This window comes from Saimiri boliviensis, chromosome 1 (genome assembly GCF_048565385.1).
Source record: "Saimiri boliviensis isolate mSaiBol1 chromosome 1, mSaiBol1.pri, whole genome shotgun sequence".
Taxonomy (NCBI): Eukaryota; Metazoa; Chordata; class Mammalia; order Primates; family Cebidae; genus Saimiri; species Saimiri boliviensis.
The window spans coordinates 241,215,398-241,233,921 of record NC_133449.1 but is presented as its reverse complement, the minus strand read 5'-3'; the positions used below and the strand labels follow the sequence as shown (position 1 = coordinate 241,233,921).

General features: G+C 36.7%; 1 protein-coding gene across 3 annotated transcripts in view; it reads left to right on the top strand.

Annotated features, from left to right (window-relative positions):
* The window catches only part of SREK1 (splicing regulatory glutamic acid and lysine rich protein 1), a 45,748-nt gene extending 27,458 nt beyond the window's left edge, over positions 1-18,290 (top strand). For 2 of the 3 annotated variants that reach the window (XM_003925785.4, XM_074385329.1), the window contains 5 exons: positions 486-605; positions 1,016-1,396; positions 6,621-6,716; positions 14,344-14,488; positions 15,586-18,290. In XM_003925785.4, coding sequence (XP_003925834.1) covers positions 486-605; positions 1,016-1,396; positions 6,621-6,716; positions 14,344-14,488; positions 15,586-15,735 — 892 coding nt within the window. In that variant the 3' untranslated portion in view covers positions 15,736-18,290. The remainder of the gene's footprint in view (positions 1-485; positions 606-1,015; positions 1,397-6,620; positions 6,717-14,343; positions 14,489-15,585) is intronic. The other variant, XM_010336561.2, reaches the window with a different exon arrangement.
* Positions 18,291-18,524: the final 234 nt, after the last annotated feature.

Sequence of the window (18,524 nt, the reverse complement as noted above, 5' to 3'; positions counted from 1 at the left end):
TCCAATAGACGTATTTCAGATTTTATAACTAAAGTATTATTTAAGAGAAGTTTTTAAAATATTGTTAGATACTGTTAGGACAGATTTTAAAGTTTCTTGTTGGAAAGATTGTTAATTCTTAAAAGTTGAAATTCTGCCGGGCACGGTGGCTCAAGCCTGTAATCCCAGCATTTTGGGAGGCTGAGGCGGGTGGATCACGAGGTCAACAGATCGAGACCATCCTGGTCAACATGGTGAAACCCCGTCTCTACTAAAAATACAAAAAATTAGCTGGGCATGGTGGCACGTACCTGTAATCCCAGCTACTCAGGAGGCTGAGGCAGGAGAATTGCCTGAACCCAGGAGGTGGAGGTTGCGGTGAGCCGAGATCACGCCATTGCACTCCAGCCTGGGTAACAAGAGCGAAACTCCGTCTCAAAAAAAAAAAAAAAAAGTTGAAATTCTAAGAATAAGTTTTGCTATTCTAACAATTTGTTTTTCTTTAGGAGTAGATCCCATAATAGATCACGTTCAAGACAGAAAGACAGACGTAGATCTAAGAGCCCACATAAAAAACGCTCTAAATCAAGGGAGAGACGGAAGTCAAGGAGTCGTTCACGTTCACGGTGAGTTTTAAATAAATAAAAAATAATTTTCTTTTTCCTCAGAGTCCTGTTAATGCTAAGGGATAATATTTTAATTGGCTTCATTTGTTAAAAATCTGTTGTGGTTTAGATTTTTAATGAGAGAAATTAAACTTTTTGTCTTATTGTTTTAGTAATCTGGGATTAATATTGATTGCCATTGATTTGAATCTGATGTCTTTGTGACCCATGAGGTTTCCAGACTACTCAATTCAGCTTGTGTCATACAATAGCCTTGTTAGCAGCTTCTTGTACACCTGAGCTATTTAAAAATTTATATGTAAATGTTTGTAGCTAATATAAATTATTTTGTGTTGGTAATTGTTGGAGAGGTCTTTTTTTAGGAGGTAGAATTATTTTAGTTACAAATTTGTTTATTTTTGTTTTTAAAGGGACAAGAGAAAAGACACTCGAGAGAAGATCAAGGAAAAGGAAAGAGTGAAAGAGAAAGACAGAGAAAAGGAGAGGGAAAAGGAGAGAGAGAGGGAAAAGGAACGTGAAAAAGAAAAGGAACGGGGTAAAAACAAAGATAAAGACCGGGAGAAAGAACGGGAAAAGGACCGGGAAAAAGACAAGGAAAAGGACAGAGAGAAAGAACGGGAAAAAGAGCATGAAAAGGATCGAGACAAAGAGAAGGAAAAGGAGCAGGACAAAGAAAAGGAACGAGAAAAAGACAGATCCAAAGAGATAGATGAAAAAAGAAAGAAGGATAAAAAATCCAGAACACCACCCAGGAGTTATAATGCATCGCGAAGATCTCGTAGTTCCAGCAGGTTTGATAATGCTTAATTTTTACCAAGGGGTTTGCTGATGACAATTGGGAACAGATTTTTACGGAGGGAGAAAAGTTACTCTATGCAAATGGAACCTGTAAAGTAATATAAGAACATTTTCTTCTAATTTCAGAGTAGAAGTTTCTCTAGCAGAGGAAGTGCCATTTGAATCTGTGGAGAAACAGATGATACTGTCCTACATTATTTGAAAAGTTTTAGCTATTCTTTGTAACAACTATTGTAATAGAATATTAGTAATTGTTATTTTCTTAGAGGGTGGGATGGCAGGGAAAGATACTTTTTTAAAAAGCACATTAGGGGCTGGGCTCCATTCTCAAGCCTATAATCCCAGTACTTTGGGAGGCTGAGGCTGGCAGATCATGAGGTCAAGAGATTGAGACCATCCTGGCCAACATGGTGAAACCCCGTCTCTACTGAAAAATAGAAAAATTAGCTGGGTGTGGTGGCACGCGCCTGTGGTCCCAACTACTTCGGTTGCTGAGGCAGGAACATTGCTTGAACCCAGGAGGCGGAGGTTGCAGTGAGCCAAGCTTGTGCCACTGCACTCCAGCCTGGCTCCTGGTGACAGAGCAAGACTCTGTCTCAAAAAAAAAAAAACCCAAAAACAAACAAGAGACACATTACGAATTTGCCTCTTAGGCTTTTTCTGGACTTTTTTTGAATGGTGTGATAAATTTTAATATGCAAAATGATTTCTAAAGTTGCAGTGTTAGTCCTCTTTGTCACCTAAGTTAATTTTAACTTTTATTTTGTTAAGTGCATAAATTTTGATTCTGTTTTATTTGGTCGGTTTTAAGGGTTAGATTTTTTTCCTTGAAACTGTTATTTCAGTTTATTATAGGTATACTACCACCAGGTGGCAGCAGGTTGCCATAGTACCAGCTGTAAAATGAGAACAACCTTGAGATTTGATTATCTAAACCCCACATCCTTACTTAAGATGATACCATGACTATAAAAGGAAGCTCCTAACTTGTATTACACTATTTTAAAAATATTAAATATATAAGCAAATTTTAAAGATACTTTAAAGATGTTTTTATAATAGAAAATAATTTGACATAAAGGAATATATGTTTCCCATTTTTAAAGTAGTTTATTCCTAATACTAGCCTTTGACTAGGTAATAAAAGATAATCGTAGACATTTATTGTGCACTTTACTATATGCCAGACATGATGTCAGCAGACTTTTTTCTGTGTCACCTTACTTAATCTTGACAACAGTCCTGGGAGAAGATTATTGTCACTGTATTAAAACATGAGGAAGCTGATGCTTTGTATCAGAAGTATAGTAGCCCTTTTCCTTTATTTTAGAGATTAAGTTTGAGAATTCTCTCACTACTACTTGGTACTTACTTTTAAAAACTACCTCAGAAGCATAAAATTGAAAGCAATAGTACGTTTTGTTAAAAAAAGGCTCAAAATAAACATTGCAGCTGGATTTCAGCACATTGAACCACAAGTTGAAGAATTAATGTAACCTCCTTTGCTGTGGGTATCAGTTTGAGCCTTGTAACTGCACCTTTACTGCAAAGCTATTTTTATTGATTCTGTGTCACACGTTTTTGTGTTTCTGTAATTGTTAGTTTACCTTTCACCGCACCAAATACTATTTTAATTCCTTTTTAATAACTTGAATTTCCCTTTTCAGATGTCATGGAAATGTTTAATTTTTTTCTTGGCCATTTAAAGTTGTTTGGTGTAGAGGAAAGTTCACATGTTCACATTAATTCCTAAATATTTATGTTTATTTTTTTGAGATGGAATCTTGCTCTGTTGCCCAGGCTGGAGTGCGATGTAGTGATTTTGGCTCACTGCAACCTCTGTCTCCTAGGTGCAAGTGATTCTTATACCTCAGCCTCCTGAGTAGCTGGGATTACAGGTGTACACCGCTATGCCTAGCTAAGTTTTGTATTTTTAGTAGAGGTGGAGTTTCACCACGTTGGCCAGGCTGATCTTGAACTACTGACCTTAAGTGATCTGCCCTCCTTGGCCTCCCAAAGTGCCAGGATTACAGGCATGAGTCATCACACCTAGTTCAAATATATTCTTCAGTAATATCTGAGGCCTTGAGAATAAAAGATGACTGACATTAGTTCATGAAGGTTCAGCAATTTGCAGTGTTTCATGCTTTCAGAAGAGCTTAGTAAAGAGTTAAAATTTCTTTCTTTCTTTTTTTTCTTTAAACTTTTTTTGAGAGTCTCACTTCATCACCCAGGCTGGAATGCAGTGGTGTGATCTTGACTGACTGCAGCCTCCATCCCCTGGATTCAGGCAATTCTCCTGCCCCAGCCTCCTGAATAGCTGGGATTCAGGCATGTGCCACCACACCCAGCTAATTTTTGTATTTTTGGTAGAGACGGAGTTTCATCATGTTGGCCAGGCTGGTCTCAAACTCCTGACCCCAACTTCCCAAAGTACTGGAATTATGGACTTGAGTCCTCTCGTCCGGCCAGGAGTTATAATTTCTTATCTTTTAGCATTTTTCTGCCTTTCAGATGTTCTGATTTGTTTACTAAATGGAAAATAGTTTAACTGTTCAAAAAATAGTTTAGTTAATATTTTTATTTCTAACATTGTCTCCTAATTTATATTTTTAAAGAAAGTGATATTAAAAAAATTTTAATGCTTAAAAGTTAGTCAATAAAGGTGACCAAGGGAAGGAGAAAATAATATTTATTGAGTACCTACTCTGTGTCAGACTCTGTGCTTTGCACATTATAGATTTTTATCCTAAATCCTCAACAACGTCATAAGACTTGAATTATTATTATTATTATTATTATTATTTTTTTAGATGGAGCTTCATGCTGTCACCCAGGCTGTGGTGCAGTGGCGCGATCTCTACCTCTTGGGTTCAAGCAATTCTCCTGCCTCAGCCTCCCGAGTAGCTGGGATGACAGGCGTGTGCCACCATGCTCTGCTAATTTTTTTGTAATTTTAATAGAGACGGGATTTCACCATATTGGCCAGGATGGTCTTGATCTCCTGACCTCGTGATCCACCCACCTCGGCCTCCCAACGTGCTGGGATTACAGGCGTGAGCCACTGCGCCCGGCCAAGAATTGAATTATTAATTGTCTTCATTTTTCAAGTGAAAAAAACGGATTAGGTTAAGTAATATGACCTTAGTTACGTATCTGGGTAAGGTGTATAACTCAAATTTAAGTCTAAATCTGACTAACACTAGTTGTTCATATGATTTCTTTCTCAAGTAATTGTCTAGATTGCTGCTGTCTATGGCAACTTTGCTCTCATTATCAGCTAGTAGGTATTAGACATCTACTTGCATATAGTGCTTTCTGAACAAATAAGTAAAAGAATTAGTCTGATTAAGGCAGAGCCACTTTGTGTAATCTTAAAGTCTGGAATACACTGACATTTGCATGTTATGAAGAAAGTATTTTTGGTTCTTAGGCTGAGCTGTTAAGAGAATGGCATTGATTTAATGAAATAATGTATCTAATTTCCACATTACTTAGGAAATAGAATTTTGTAATGCCTTGGGAATAAAAGTGGGTAATGGGGGCCGGTCTCGGTGGCTCACGCCTGTAATCCCAGCACTTTGGGAGACCATGGCGGGTGGATCACCTAAGGTTGGTAGTTCGAGATCAGCCTGACCAACATGGAGAAACCCCGTCTCTACTAAAAATACAAAGTTAGCTGGGCGTGGTGGTGCATGCTTGTAATCCCAGGTACTGAGGAGGCTGAGGGAGGAGAATTGCTTGAACCTGGGAGGTGGAGATTGCGTCGAGCCAAGATCTCGCCATGACACTCCAGTCTTGGTAACAAGAGCCAAACACAGTCTCAAAAAAAAAAAAAGTGGGTAATGGAGGAGAGAGTCTTAAGTAGAGGTAGAATTAACTTGTGTTCTCAAAGTTCTCGAGCTTTGTATTTTAACATCTGTTATACATGCCGTGTGAATACTTTTTATTTAAAAAATGAAAAACTTGGACAAAATATTTCATTAATCTCAGAATCAGTTTCCTGAGAGGCTAAGGGTAACATGAATTCCGGAGGATTTTGTTTTTCAGCTGTGTGGTCACTGATGATCAGAACCCCTTGTGAGATCATTGGATATATCCTCACACCATCTCTCCTAAATTACAGACCTAACGAAGTTCATTGTTTCTGAGTTGAAGTAGTTTAGAATATGTATCATTTGCTAATCTGCTAAGCAAAATGGTTTTTAATAATGAAAATGTAATCTTTGTAATTATTCCAGTAATATTTACATCCCAGATTTTAACTATTTTGCTTAAATTTAGTGCAACTTGTGCACTAAATTTTTAGATTAATAGAACAACATTAATGAAATAAGAGGTTGGAGGGCAAAACAATTTCTCTCTAAAATGATAGTAATGTAAATGCTTTTTAAATAGACATTATAAATAATTGGGTATAGAGAAAGTTCACATTTTATAGGCCAATTTATGTTTCAGTTCTTGAAAAGGGTCTGTTACTTTGTTATAATCCATAGCAGGGCAGCAAGGAGCTAGATACAGGACAGAAGATTTGGTAAGCAAAACATGTTTTAGCTGCTGAGAAAGAACATACTTGAGAGAAGCAGAAACACCATTAATATTTTTTTCTACTGAAGAAATTGTTGTTCAAATAAACCAAATGAAAAGGAGGAGGTCCTCCACCCTTCCTAATATGAAATCTTAGATGACATTTTAATCAGTCTGTAAAATATATGGTTCTGAATTTGACCCACTCTAAAGTTACGTGATTGAATGTGTTCATAAAGAATATAAGTTTAAACTGGCTTCTAAAGAATACTGTTCAGGCCGGGCGCGGTGGCTCAAGCTTGTAATCCCAGCACTTTGGGAGGCCGAGGCGGGTGGATCACGAGGTCGAGAGATCGAGACCATGCAGGTCAACATGGTGAAACCCCGTCTCTACTAAAAATACAAAAAATTAGCTGGGCATGGTGGCGCGTGCCTGTAATCCCAGCTACTCAGGAGGCTGAGGCAGGAGAATTTCCTGAACCCAGGAGGCGGAGGTTGCGGTGAGCTGAGATTGCGCCATTGCACTCCAGCCTGGGTAACAAGAGCGAAACTCCGTCTCAAAAAAAAAAAAAAAAAAAAAAAAAGAATACTGTTCATATGAGAGTATCAAGGACTCTTTTGCTTTTGTATATTTGAATTGCCCTTTATTTCAATTACTGTTTTTAAAAATGTTGTATTTTTGGCTTTCAGGGAAAGGCGTAGGAGGAGGAGCAGGAGTTCTTCCAGATCGCCAAGAACATCAAAAACTATAAAAAGGAAGTCTTCTAGATCTCCATCCCCTAGGAGGTAGGTTGGAAGCTTGTGCTAAAACTAAACAACAGAAAGCAAGAAATATTTAAAAAAATTTAAATTTGTCTCTTTACTTTTTAAACTTTATATTTTAAATTAATAATACATTTGCATCATTCAGAAATTAAAGATAAAATGTCATATATCAGGAAGTCTTAATTTCCACTTATGTCCTCATCTACACTGTCCCCATAAGTAATGACTTCCTTAGTTTTTTTTGTATATGCTTCCAGTTTCACATATAGATACAATATGAGAATGTATCATGTTTTTCTAATATAAAAAGCAACAAAAAATACGCACTGCTGTGCACTTGCTTTTGTCATTTAACTACCAGAAAGACTTTTTGTCACTTAACTTACCAGGTCAGAGAGAGCTTCTTCAATTCCTTTTTGTAATTGCATAGACTTCCACTGTATGGCAGTACCTTGGTTATTAAAGTAGGCTATAGTAGAAAGTAGAATGGGTTTTTTGAATTTTCCTACCATAAATTATATAATGCTGTAATGAATAGCTTTGGACTTAAGTCATTTTTAGTGTGCATGCGTGTAGGAAAAAATCTGAAGAAATGGCATTGTTAGGTTAAATGATAAGCATGTTTGTAATTTTTGAGAGATATTTCCAAATTATCCTGCATAAGGGTTGGCAGCAGTTTGCACTCTTTTTTTTTTTTTTTTTTTTGAGACAGTTTCACTCTTGTTACCCAGGCTGGAGTGCAATGGCGCGATCTCGGCTCACCACAACCTCCACCTTCTGGGATCAGGCAGTTCTCCTGCCTCAGCCTCCTGAGTAGCTGGGATTACAGGCACGTGCCACCATGCCCAGCTAATTTTTTGTATTTTTAGTAGAGACGGGGTTTCACCATGTTGACCAGGATGGTCTCAATCTCTTGACCTCTTGATCCACCCGCCTCGGCCTCCCAAAGTGCTGGGATTACAGGCTTGAGCCACCTCGCCCAGCCAGTTTGCACTCTTAAACAATTATGAATAAAGTGACGACTTCATACATTTGACATTTGACAACCATTTGTGAATCGTTTGTATACTCTGTCCATTTTTCTGTTGGGCCTTTTTGTTTCCTTTTCTATTTTGAAGGACTCTTATATTAGGGAATTTATTGTTTAGTGATATGATTATAAATATTCTCAGTTTGCGTTTCTTTTTTTTTCTTTTTTTTAATTGCGTTTTAGGTTTTGGGGTATATTTGAAGAACATGCAAGATAGTTGCATAGGTACACTCATGGCAGTGTGATTTGCTGACTTCCTCCCTTTCACCTATATCTGGCATTTCTCCCCATGCTATCTCTCCCCCAACTCCCCACCCCCCACTGTCCCTCCCGTATTTCCCCCCAACAGACCCTAGTGTGTAGTGCTTCCTTCCCTGTGTCCATGTGTTCTCATTGTTCAACACCCACCTATGAATGAGAACATGCAGTGTTTGATTTTCTGCTCTGTGTCAGTTTGCTGAGAATGATGGTTTCCAGGTTCATTCATCTCCCTACAGAGGACACGAACTCATCGTTTTTGATGGCTGCATAATATTCCATGGTGTATATGTGCTACATTTTCCCTATCCAGTCTATCATCGATAGGCATTTGGGTTGGTTCCAGGTCTTTACTATTGTAAACAGTGCTGCAATGAACATTCATGTACATGTGTCCTTATAGTAGAACGGTTTATAATCCTTTGGGTATATACCCAGTAATGAGATTGCTGGGTCAAATGGAATTTCTATTTCTAGGTCCTTAAGGAATCGCCACACTGTCTTCCACAATGGTTGAACTAATTTACACTCCCACCAGCAGTGTAAAAATGTTCCTATTTCTCCACATCCTCTTCCAGCATCTGTTGTCTCTAGATTTTTTAATGATCGCCGTTCTAACTGGCGTGAGATGGTATCTCAGTGTAGTTTTGATTTGCATTTCTCTAATGACCAGTGATGATGAGCACTTTTTCATATGTTTGTTGGCCTCATGTATGTCTTCTTTTGTAAAGTGTCTGTTCATATCCTTCATGCACTTTTGAATGGGCTTGTTTTTTTCTTGTAAATCTGTTTTAGTTCTTTGTAAATTCTGGATATCAGCCCTTTGTCAGATGGGTAGACTGCAAAAATTTTTTCCCATTCTGTTGGTTGCCGATTCATTCTAATCACTGTTTCTTTTGCTGTGCAGAAGCTGTGGAGTTTGATTAGGTCCCATTTGTCTATTTTGGCTTTTGTTGCCAATGCTTTTGGTGTTTTGGTCATGAAGTCCTTGCCTACACCTGTGTCCTGAATGGTTTTGCCTAGATTTTCTTCTAGGGTTTTTATGGTGTTAGGTCTTATGTTTAAGTCTTTAATCTATCTGGAGTTAATTTTATTCAGGAAGGAATCCAGTTTCTACTTTCTGCACATGGCTAGCCAGTTTTCCCAACACCATTTATTAGACAGGGAATCCTTTCCCCATTGCTTTTTTTTGTCAGGTTTGTCAAAGATTGGATGGTTGTAGATGTGTGGTGTTGCCTCCGAGGCCTCTGTTCTGTTCTATTGGTCTATATCTCTGTTTTGGTCCCAGCACTATGCCATTTTGATTACTGTAGCCTTGTAGTATAGTTTGAAGTCCGGTAGTGTGATGCCTCCTGCTTTGTTCTTTTTGCTTAGAATTCTCTTGGCTATGCAGGCTCTCTTTTGGTTCCATATGATGTTTAAGGTGTTTTTTTCCAGTTCTTTGAAGGTCATTGGTAGCTTGATGGGGATAGCACTGAATCTGTAAATTACTTTGGGCAGTATGGCCATTTTCACAATACTGATTCTTCCTAACCATGAACCATGTTTCTCCATCTCTTTCTGTCCTCTCTTATTTCGTTGAGCAGTGGCTTGTAGTTCTCCTTGAAGAGGTCCTTTATGTTCCTTGTTAGTTGTATTCCCAGGTATTTTATTCTCTTTGTAGCAATTGTGAATGGCAGTTCATTCTTGATGTGGCTCTCTTTAAGTCTGTTATTGCTGCATAGGAATGTGCTTGTGATTTTTATACATTGATTTTGTATCCTGAGACTTTGCTGAAGTTGTTTATCAGTTTCAGGAAGATTTTGGGCTGAGGCAATGGAGTCTTCTAGATATACAATCATGTCGTCTGCAAATAGAGACAATTTGACTTCCTCCTTTCCTATTTGAATACCCTTTATTTCTTTTTCTTGCCTGATTGCTCTGGCTAGAACTTCCAGTACTATATTGAATAGGAGTGGTGAGAGAGGGCATCCTTGTCTAGTGCCAGATTTCAAAGGGAATGCTTCCAGTTTTTGCCCATTCAGTATGATATTGGCTGTTGGTTTGTCGTAAATAGCTTTTATTGTTTTGAGATACGTTCCATCAATACCTAGTTTATTGAGGGTTTTTAGCATAAAGGGCTGTTGAATTTTGTCAAAGGCCTTCTCTGCATCAATTGAGATAATCATGTGGTTTTTGTCTTTGGTTCTGTTTATGTGGTGGATTACATTTGTAGACTTGCATATGTTGAACCAGCCTTGCATCCCTGGGATGAAGCCTACTTGATCATGGTGGATAAGCTTTTTGATATGCTGTTGCAATCGGTTTGCCAGTATTTTATTGAAGATTTTTGCATCTTTGTTCATCATGGATATTGGCCTGAAGTTTTCTTTTCTTGTTGAGTCTCTGCTGGGTTTTGGTATCAGGATGATGTTGGTCTCATAAAATGATTTGGGAAGGATTCCTCCTCTTTGGATTATATGGAATAGTTTCAGAAGGAATGGTACCATCTCCTCTTTTTATGTCTGGTACAATTTGGCTGTGAACCCATCTGGACCTGGGCTTTTTTTAGGTGTAGGTTCTTAATTGCTGCCTCAACTTCAGACCTTGTTACTGGTCTATTCAGGGTTTCAACTTCTTCCTGGTTTAGGCTTGGGAGGAGGCAAGTGTCCAGGAATTAATCCATTTCTTCCAGGTTTACTAGTTTATGTGCATAGAGTTGTTTGTAATAATCTCTGATGATGGTTTGAATTTCTGTGGCATTTGTGGTGATATCCCATTTACCTTTTTTTACTGCATCAATTTGGTTATTCTCTCTTTTCTTTTTTATTAATCTGGCTAGTGGTCTATTTTGTTTATCTTTTCGAAAAACCAGCTCCTGGATTTATTGATTTTTTTGAAGGGTTTTTTGTGTCTCTTATCTCCTTCAGTTCTGCTCTGATCTTAGTTATTTCTTTTCTTCTGCTAGGTTTTGAGTTTTTTTGATCTTGCTCCTCTACCTCTTTCAATTTTGATGGTAGGGTGTCAATTTTAGATCTCTTCTTGCTTCGCATGTGGGCACTTACTGCTATGTGTTTTCTTCTAGAGATTGCTTTAAATGTGTCCCAGAGATTCTGGTATGTTGTGTCTTCATTCTCGTTGGTTTCAAAGAACATCTTTATTTCTGCCTTCATTTCATTGTTTATCCAGTCAACTTCAAGAGCCAGTTGTTCAGTTTCCATGAAGCTGTGCAGTTCTGAGTTAGTTTTTGCATTCTGAGTTCTAACTTGATTGCACTGTGGTCTGAGAGACTATTATGATTTCCATTCTTTTGCATTTGCTGAGGAGTGATTTGCTTCCAGTTACATGGTCAATTTTAGAGTAGGTGTGATGTGGTGCTGAGAAGAATGTATATTCTGTGGATTTGGGGTGGAGAGTTCTGTAAATGTCTATTAGGTTTGCTTGGTCCATGTCTGAGTTCAAGTCCTGGATATCCTTGTTAATTTTCTGTCTTGTTGATCTGTCTAATATTGACAATGGGGTGTTAAAGTCTCCCACTGTTATTGTGTAGGAGTCTAAGTCTCTTTGTAAGTCATTAAGAACTTGCCTGATGTATCTGGGTGCTCCTGTATTGGGTGTATATATATTTAGGATGGTTAGCTCTTCTCGTTGCATTGATCCTTTTACCATTATATAATGTCCTTCTTTGTCTCTTCTGATCTTTGTTGCTTTAAAGTCTATTTTATCAGAGACAAGAATTGCAACTCCTCCTTTTTTTTGCTCTCCATTTGCTTGGTAAATCTTCTTCCATCCCCTTATTTTGAGCCTTTGTGTATCCGTGCATGTGAGATGGGTTTCCTGGATACAGCACACCAATGGGTTTTGGCTTTTTATCCAATTTACCAGTCTGTGTCTTTTAATTGGGGCATTTAGTCCATTTACATTTAGGGTTAATATTGTTATGTGTGAATTTGATACTGCCATTTTGATGCTGGCCCACTGTTTTGCGTGTTAGTTTATGCAGATTCTTGATTGTGTGGATGCTCTTTACCATTTGGTATGTTTTTGGAGTCGCTGGTACTGGTTCCTTTATATGTGTAGAGCCTCTTTCAGGAGCTCTTGTAAAGCAGGCCTGGTAGTGATGAAATCTCTTGAGTACTTGCTTGTTCACAAAGGATTTAATTTTTCCTTCACTTAAGAAGCTTAGTTTGGCTGGATAGGAGATTCTGGGTTGAAAGTTCTTTTCTTTAAGGATGTTGAATATTGGCCCCCACTCTCTTCTGGCTTGTAGGGTTTCTGCTGAGAGATCTGCTGTGAGTCTGATGGGCTTCCCTTTGTGTGTAACCCGACCTTTCTCTCTGGCTGCCCTTAGCATTTTCTCGTTCATTTCAACCCTGGTGAATCTGACAGTTACATTCCTTGGGGTTGCTCTTCTTGAGGAGTATCTTTACGGTGTTCGCTGTATTTCCTGGACTTGAGTATTGGCCTGTCTTGCTAGGTTGGGGAAGTAATGTTTCTTTTAAAAAATTGTTCGTGAGACTCGATTTTTACAAAGATTTTTCTCGTTTGTTTGTTTGTTTGTTTGTTTGTTTTTGAGAAGTAGTCTTGTTCTGTCGCCAGGCTGGAGTGCAGTGGCGCAATCTTGGCTCACTGCAACCTCTGCCTCCTGGGTTCAAGCGATTCTTCCACCTCAGCCTGCTGAATAGCTGGGACCACAGGCACGTGCCACCACTCCTGGCTAATTTTTTTTTGCATTTTTAGTAGTGACAGGGTTTCACCATGTTGGCCAGGTTGGTCTCCATCTCTTGACCTCATGATCTGCTTGCCTCGGCCTCTCAAAGTGCTGGGATTATGGGCATGAGCTACCATGCCCGGCCAAAGATTTTTCATTTTTAAAATAACTTTTTTATGACTTCTTATGTGAGTCAAAAAATGATAAAAAGCTTTTCCTATTCTAAGATTATAATAGAACGTTCCTATTCTTGTACTTTTGTAGTTTTATATTTTGCATTTAAATCTTTGGTTAAAGTCTTATTACAATGTGAAATATGGTTTCAGTTTTATTTTACAAATGTGTTCCTGTTGTTGCAATACCTGTTTGTTAAAAACTCATTTTTGTGACATTAATATGATATGTTGCCTTTGTCATGTGCTATATTTTTCTGTGTTTGTTTGTTTTGGATGGATTGGTTTGGCCAGTCGTGTGCCAGTGTCCCACACTTGTAATTACTGAGATTATACAGTATTTTTAAGTATTTGATAAGGCCTCCTCTCTGTATCCATCATTGCTTTTTTGAGGATGGTCAGCTTTCCTTTCGTGGTTATTTTTCCATTCGTACATGAGTCCATTGCCTGTGTTCCAGAAATAAAACCTATTGATGATTTGTGTTACAATTGCATTAGATTAATAAATTAACTTAGGGAAAAGTGATAAACAGGTTTATTAATAAATCAAGATTTATGATGACAAGTCTTTTCTGTCCAGGAATGTGGTGTATCTGATGAGATTAGGAATGTTCAGGGTGGTATGGCCATAGACAAGTAATGTGGCACATCTTATTCAGGCCATTTTTAGTGTTTTCAGGAATGTTTCAGTGTTTGTTTCGAATAGGTTTTATGCATTTCCTAATTCCTAGGAATTTTTATTGTTGCTGTTGGAAATCAGGTCTTTTTTTCCTTATGTTTAATTGGAGGTTAGGTTTGTACATAGGAAAGTTACTTATTTCTATATATTTTTTTTAATTCACTGCCTTACTAATTGGTTATAGCTTTTTAGTTGATTTTCTAGCAGAGGGGTCTTTTGTTTATTTGCTTATAGGTTTTTGTTTTTTGTGAAAATGATGGAAGGCTTAGGATACTGAAGATGAAGGCCATATTTGTATTTTTGGAACAAATGTGTTATACGGGAGAGTAAAAACTTTTCTCTTATGAACTAAAATTAGACAAAAAGATACATTCAGAAAATGTCACTCCTGTTTCCATTCCTTCTACCTTGTTCCGATTCACCCTGTGTGATTGACCAGTCATTTGATTGTCTTTCCTGTTTCTCTTTGCAAAATGAGGCAGATACATATTCATTTGTTTCTTTTTTCTCCTTATTTCAGAACATAAATCTTGGAATATTTGAAAACTATTAAATAGGCAATACCAAACAGTGTTTTATGAGAATATACGGTGGCTTCTGACAAAATGACTTGTGTATCCTTAAAAAACTAATTGGGCTAAGGGTGGAGTAGGTCAGGTTGTAGGACTCATTTATGTTACTTTGCAAACCAGTTTGTTGTTAATGCTTATTAACAGTGTATTATTTTAGATATCCAGTGTTAGAAAAGGATGTTTTGTCAAGAATATAATAGAGCTTCAATTTCTTAGGATTTAACTGACATATCAATATTCTTACAGCAGAAATAAGAAGGATAAAAAGAGAGAAAAAGAAAGGGACCACATCAATGAAAGACGAGAGAGAGAACGTTCAACGTCTACAAGGAAGAGTTCTAATGACAGAGATGGGAAGGAGAAGTTGGAGAAGAACAGTACTTCTCTTAAAGTAAGCAGCAGTCATTCAGTGTCTGGCACTGGAGATTGTTCTTTATTGCATACAAATGGTTTTAGACTGAAAGCTCTTTGGGGAACAGTGTCTTGTACATTGTTAGCATTTAAAAATATTTAATTGGTCATTTAAAATAAATGTTGAAGAGATAAGAGCCAGTTAAAAGTATAACAATTGCATTCCTTATTTTAGAGAATCATAGCATGGCATGCAATAAGAAAAATTTAAGGAATCAACAGTAACAAATTTATTTGATGCTGGGATTTCTGCCTGATGCCATTTTCCTCAATTTATGTTTCAGCAAATTTAAAAAGACTTTCTGTTACTGGTTTTATAATACATAGTTAACATTAGGTTTGTTGGGTTAGAATACCTAATGGAAAACCAAATTCTACCAAGTTAGCTTTTTTGTCATTTGGATGAATAAGTAGTTGTGTGAATTATGTTAGGATAAATATTTTAAGTAGTTGTGAATTATGTTAAATTACTTAACACTGGTAAAGTATATTTGTATTTGGAAATTATGAATTTTGGAGCATCTATCTTACAGATTTATGTACTGTCATACTGATAGAGGTTTATGATCATCATCAATAACATTGATAACACTTATTAAGCATTAACTATGTGCCAGGCACTGTTTGTTCTCATTTAATTCTCTTTTAAATTGAGGATAGAAATTGGGGTGTTCTTGAACAGTCTTTTCCAGGAGGGATATGACTTCCTTTTCTACATTTCCTTATTTTTGCTGCATTGGTTTCCAGATTGAAAATCTATCCTGGTATCCTTGGAAATTATTTCACTCTTTCAGCAGATCTGTCCCACTTTTTCAAGTCCTGTAGCAGCATGTATTGAGCACTTGCTTAAAATTTCTGTTCACCTATTCTAATTTAATTTCCATGGATTGTCGATCTTTCATGAGAATACAGAGGGCAGATTGATGGTGTTTGCATATTCCTTTTATGTGAAAACATAATGGGAGAAAATGATACCCAGTTTTTTAATTCACAAAAGATAAAGTTTCACATTTTTGTCATAATAGCAGGCAGTTCTTGAGGAAACTATTAAATGCATACCTTAATTACTCATTGTAGGAGAAGGAGCACAATAAAGAACCAGATTCAGGTGTGAGCAAAGAAGTAGATGACAAGGATGCACCAAGGACTGAAGAAAACAAAGTACAGCACAATGGGAATTGTCAGCTGAATGAAGAAAACCTCTCTACCAAAACAGAAGCAGTATAGGACCGACAAGTGTACCTCTGCACTCAATGCTGGAATCAAATCCAAAGCTTTTAATTCTCTCAACAAGATGTAAACAGGAAAGAAGTCTAGTTAAGCGTAAGGATAGGATCTAACAGCTCTTCCAGTTGTTAGATGACTTTGTGACCATCTTGTTATTGAGTAAGAAAATAAAGCATGGACATCATGAAAATAACAGATGTTACCCAAACTCATCTTCTAAAATCTGTGCATTTCCATGGTGGCCGACACACTTGTCGTGTGGTTTGTTAGTGTTTGCCAAGAACCATTGCAAATATATTGAACATCAAAGAACCAAGTTTGTACTATCCCTAAAGACTGGAGATAAGCATTGGAGGCTCTTTAAAAAAAAATGCTAGTTACTGAATTTTGTATTGTTTTACTCTTTTTTTTAATTTCAGTATACACAGTTTGATGATGTGCTTGAAATTGGTGCAAATATATACACACCCTTGTAAGTGCAAAGTATGTAAGAAGTTTTAACATTTACTTCACAGGACTTACAGTGATTGTGTTAAATTCTCACTATTGTGTTTTCTTTTGCTCACTGTTTAGGACAATTTTTCATTAAAATAGTTTTGCAGATTAAAATTGCTTAAATAAGTGGATTAAAAAACTGACAATGCATGCTACTGTTCTCTTTCAAAAGGAAGAGCAACTATGTTGAATACTAATAATGATGAATTAGTATTCAGTGTTTAGAATAATTGGGTCTACCCGCAAAGTGAGCATTTCTTTCTAAATTTTCTTGACATTTCCAAGCTTATTATGAATAATATTGCAGTGTGTCTTGTCAGCTGTAGGTGGCAAAGGTGCCCTTATAAAAAGGAAACTGGCTTTTGAAAATGGGCTATGGGAGCACAAGCTGAAGCTTTAGTGCCTTCTACAATGTGGTATACTGTTTTCTAGAATTTTATATGTGCTAGTCATTCTCAATTCATACGGAATCTAGATGGATATTTCATTCATACCCATAGAGAAGTGTGTAAGTGGATGTCAGAAGAGCTGCTTATTTCACCTAATATGAGAAGGAAGTCCTGTTTTCAAGAATGACTTTAGAGTCATGCAGCTTTGGGACCATCAGTTTTATACTGTAATAATTGAAAATGAAACATTTTCTTATTTTCCTTAAATCGAAGAAAACTCTTTAGTTGTCTACAGTGGATGGCCTTATTACCTCTCAATCATCTTTTCATAAATGATGTGCAGAAATTGTACTTAAAAGAAGGACTTAGGAATATTTGGGAGGTTATTGTTTTATGTTTAAGGATATGTGTACTTGAGTTTAAGATAAAGGTCATCCATCATTTTTAGGCCCACTTTTTTACAGAAAGTATGCACATAGTAAAGTGACAACACTGCTTATGTTTTCCCCCAGTGCTTATAACTTGTGGTTTCTGAACCCCTCATTGTTGTATTTCCAAAAAAGTAATACGTTTTAATTAGTTATTAAAAAATTAAGTATAATTATTTTAATGCAATCTAATACAATCAGATTACTCAGTTGCCTTACCTCATGGGAAGAGTTACTTTTTTAGATCTAAAAACCTGAGTAGCATGTTAGTTACTTGGTTTCAATTTGCGTTTTCTTTTAATGTTAATAAGATTGAAACTAGTATTTGGTGGGGAATGGAAAGAGTTGCCCTTATTGCAAGTAATGATGCCTGATTCGATTATGAAGCTGCTTAATCACTCTTCATGTGTTCAGAATGACTGTTTTTTATTTTTTATTTGTTTTTCCTTTTTGTCACTGTGTACATTAAAATTTTGGAAGATGCTTTACTATGTAAAGGATAGATGGTCATTTTAATCATTCAACCACATACGGTTGGCTGGTAAACAGCTTATTCTGATAAAAGAATGCTTGGGTGCATATGGAAAGATTGTGAGTGTGTCTTGCATCAACAGCTGTCTTATTTATGATATATAAGTAGAAATAGAGCAAATGTTGGAATCTGTTATTTTTAGTACCATTTCTCTAATAAAGCTAAGTATTTTAGAGGAAAATATTTGTTTATGCATTTCAAAAAAGCATTTTAGTTTTATCCTGCTCTCGTTTTAGTTGGTATAGAGATGGTTGTGACATGGAGAGTGTGTGTTTGTGTGGTGTCTATAAAACAAGTCATTTAAATTATGTGTGTTTTCTTGTACTCTGGACTCTCTTACATGTTTTTTATGTTGGTAATTAACATTTAATTTGGTTCCTGCTGCTATTTTCCTTGCTGATACTTACTCAGCTTTAAAGTAATCTTAACTATAATCTTGAAACACTGATTTGTAAAAGCTAAGAGGGAGATCTGAGATACAAGAGATCTGGAGAAGGGGAAATCAGATTGTTATTGGGGTTTGACATTTTCTTACATGGGCTTATGGAAGCAAGGCATTCTGGGGTCTAGAGGGTGTGTGTGTGTGTGTGCATGTGCACGTGTGTGTGAGACATAACTTTCTCTGTTCACTTATAAGAGCTCATATGTTTTCATTTGTTTATTATTTCAGGGTATTTTTTTTTCTTTAAGACTTTTTTTTTTTTTTTTTTTTTTTTTTTTTTTTTTTTTAAATAAATCCCAGGTAGTTGTTGTCAGGTAAACTTGAGGTAAGGCCAAGAAGACAGCTATTTCATGCTTGATACTTTCTGTAATTTTATCTTTTTTAGCTTGATTAGACAGAGTACACTCTGTTCCTTAAGTTGTAGTTGCTATTTATCATTGTAGACAAATTCTGTTGGTACTCTTTTTCTTGCTTTTCAGCAACACACACTGAACTAGTAACAT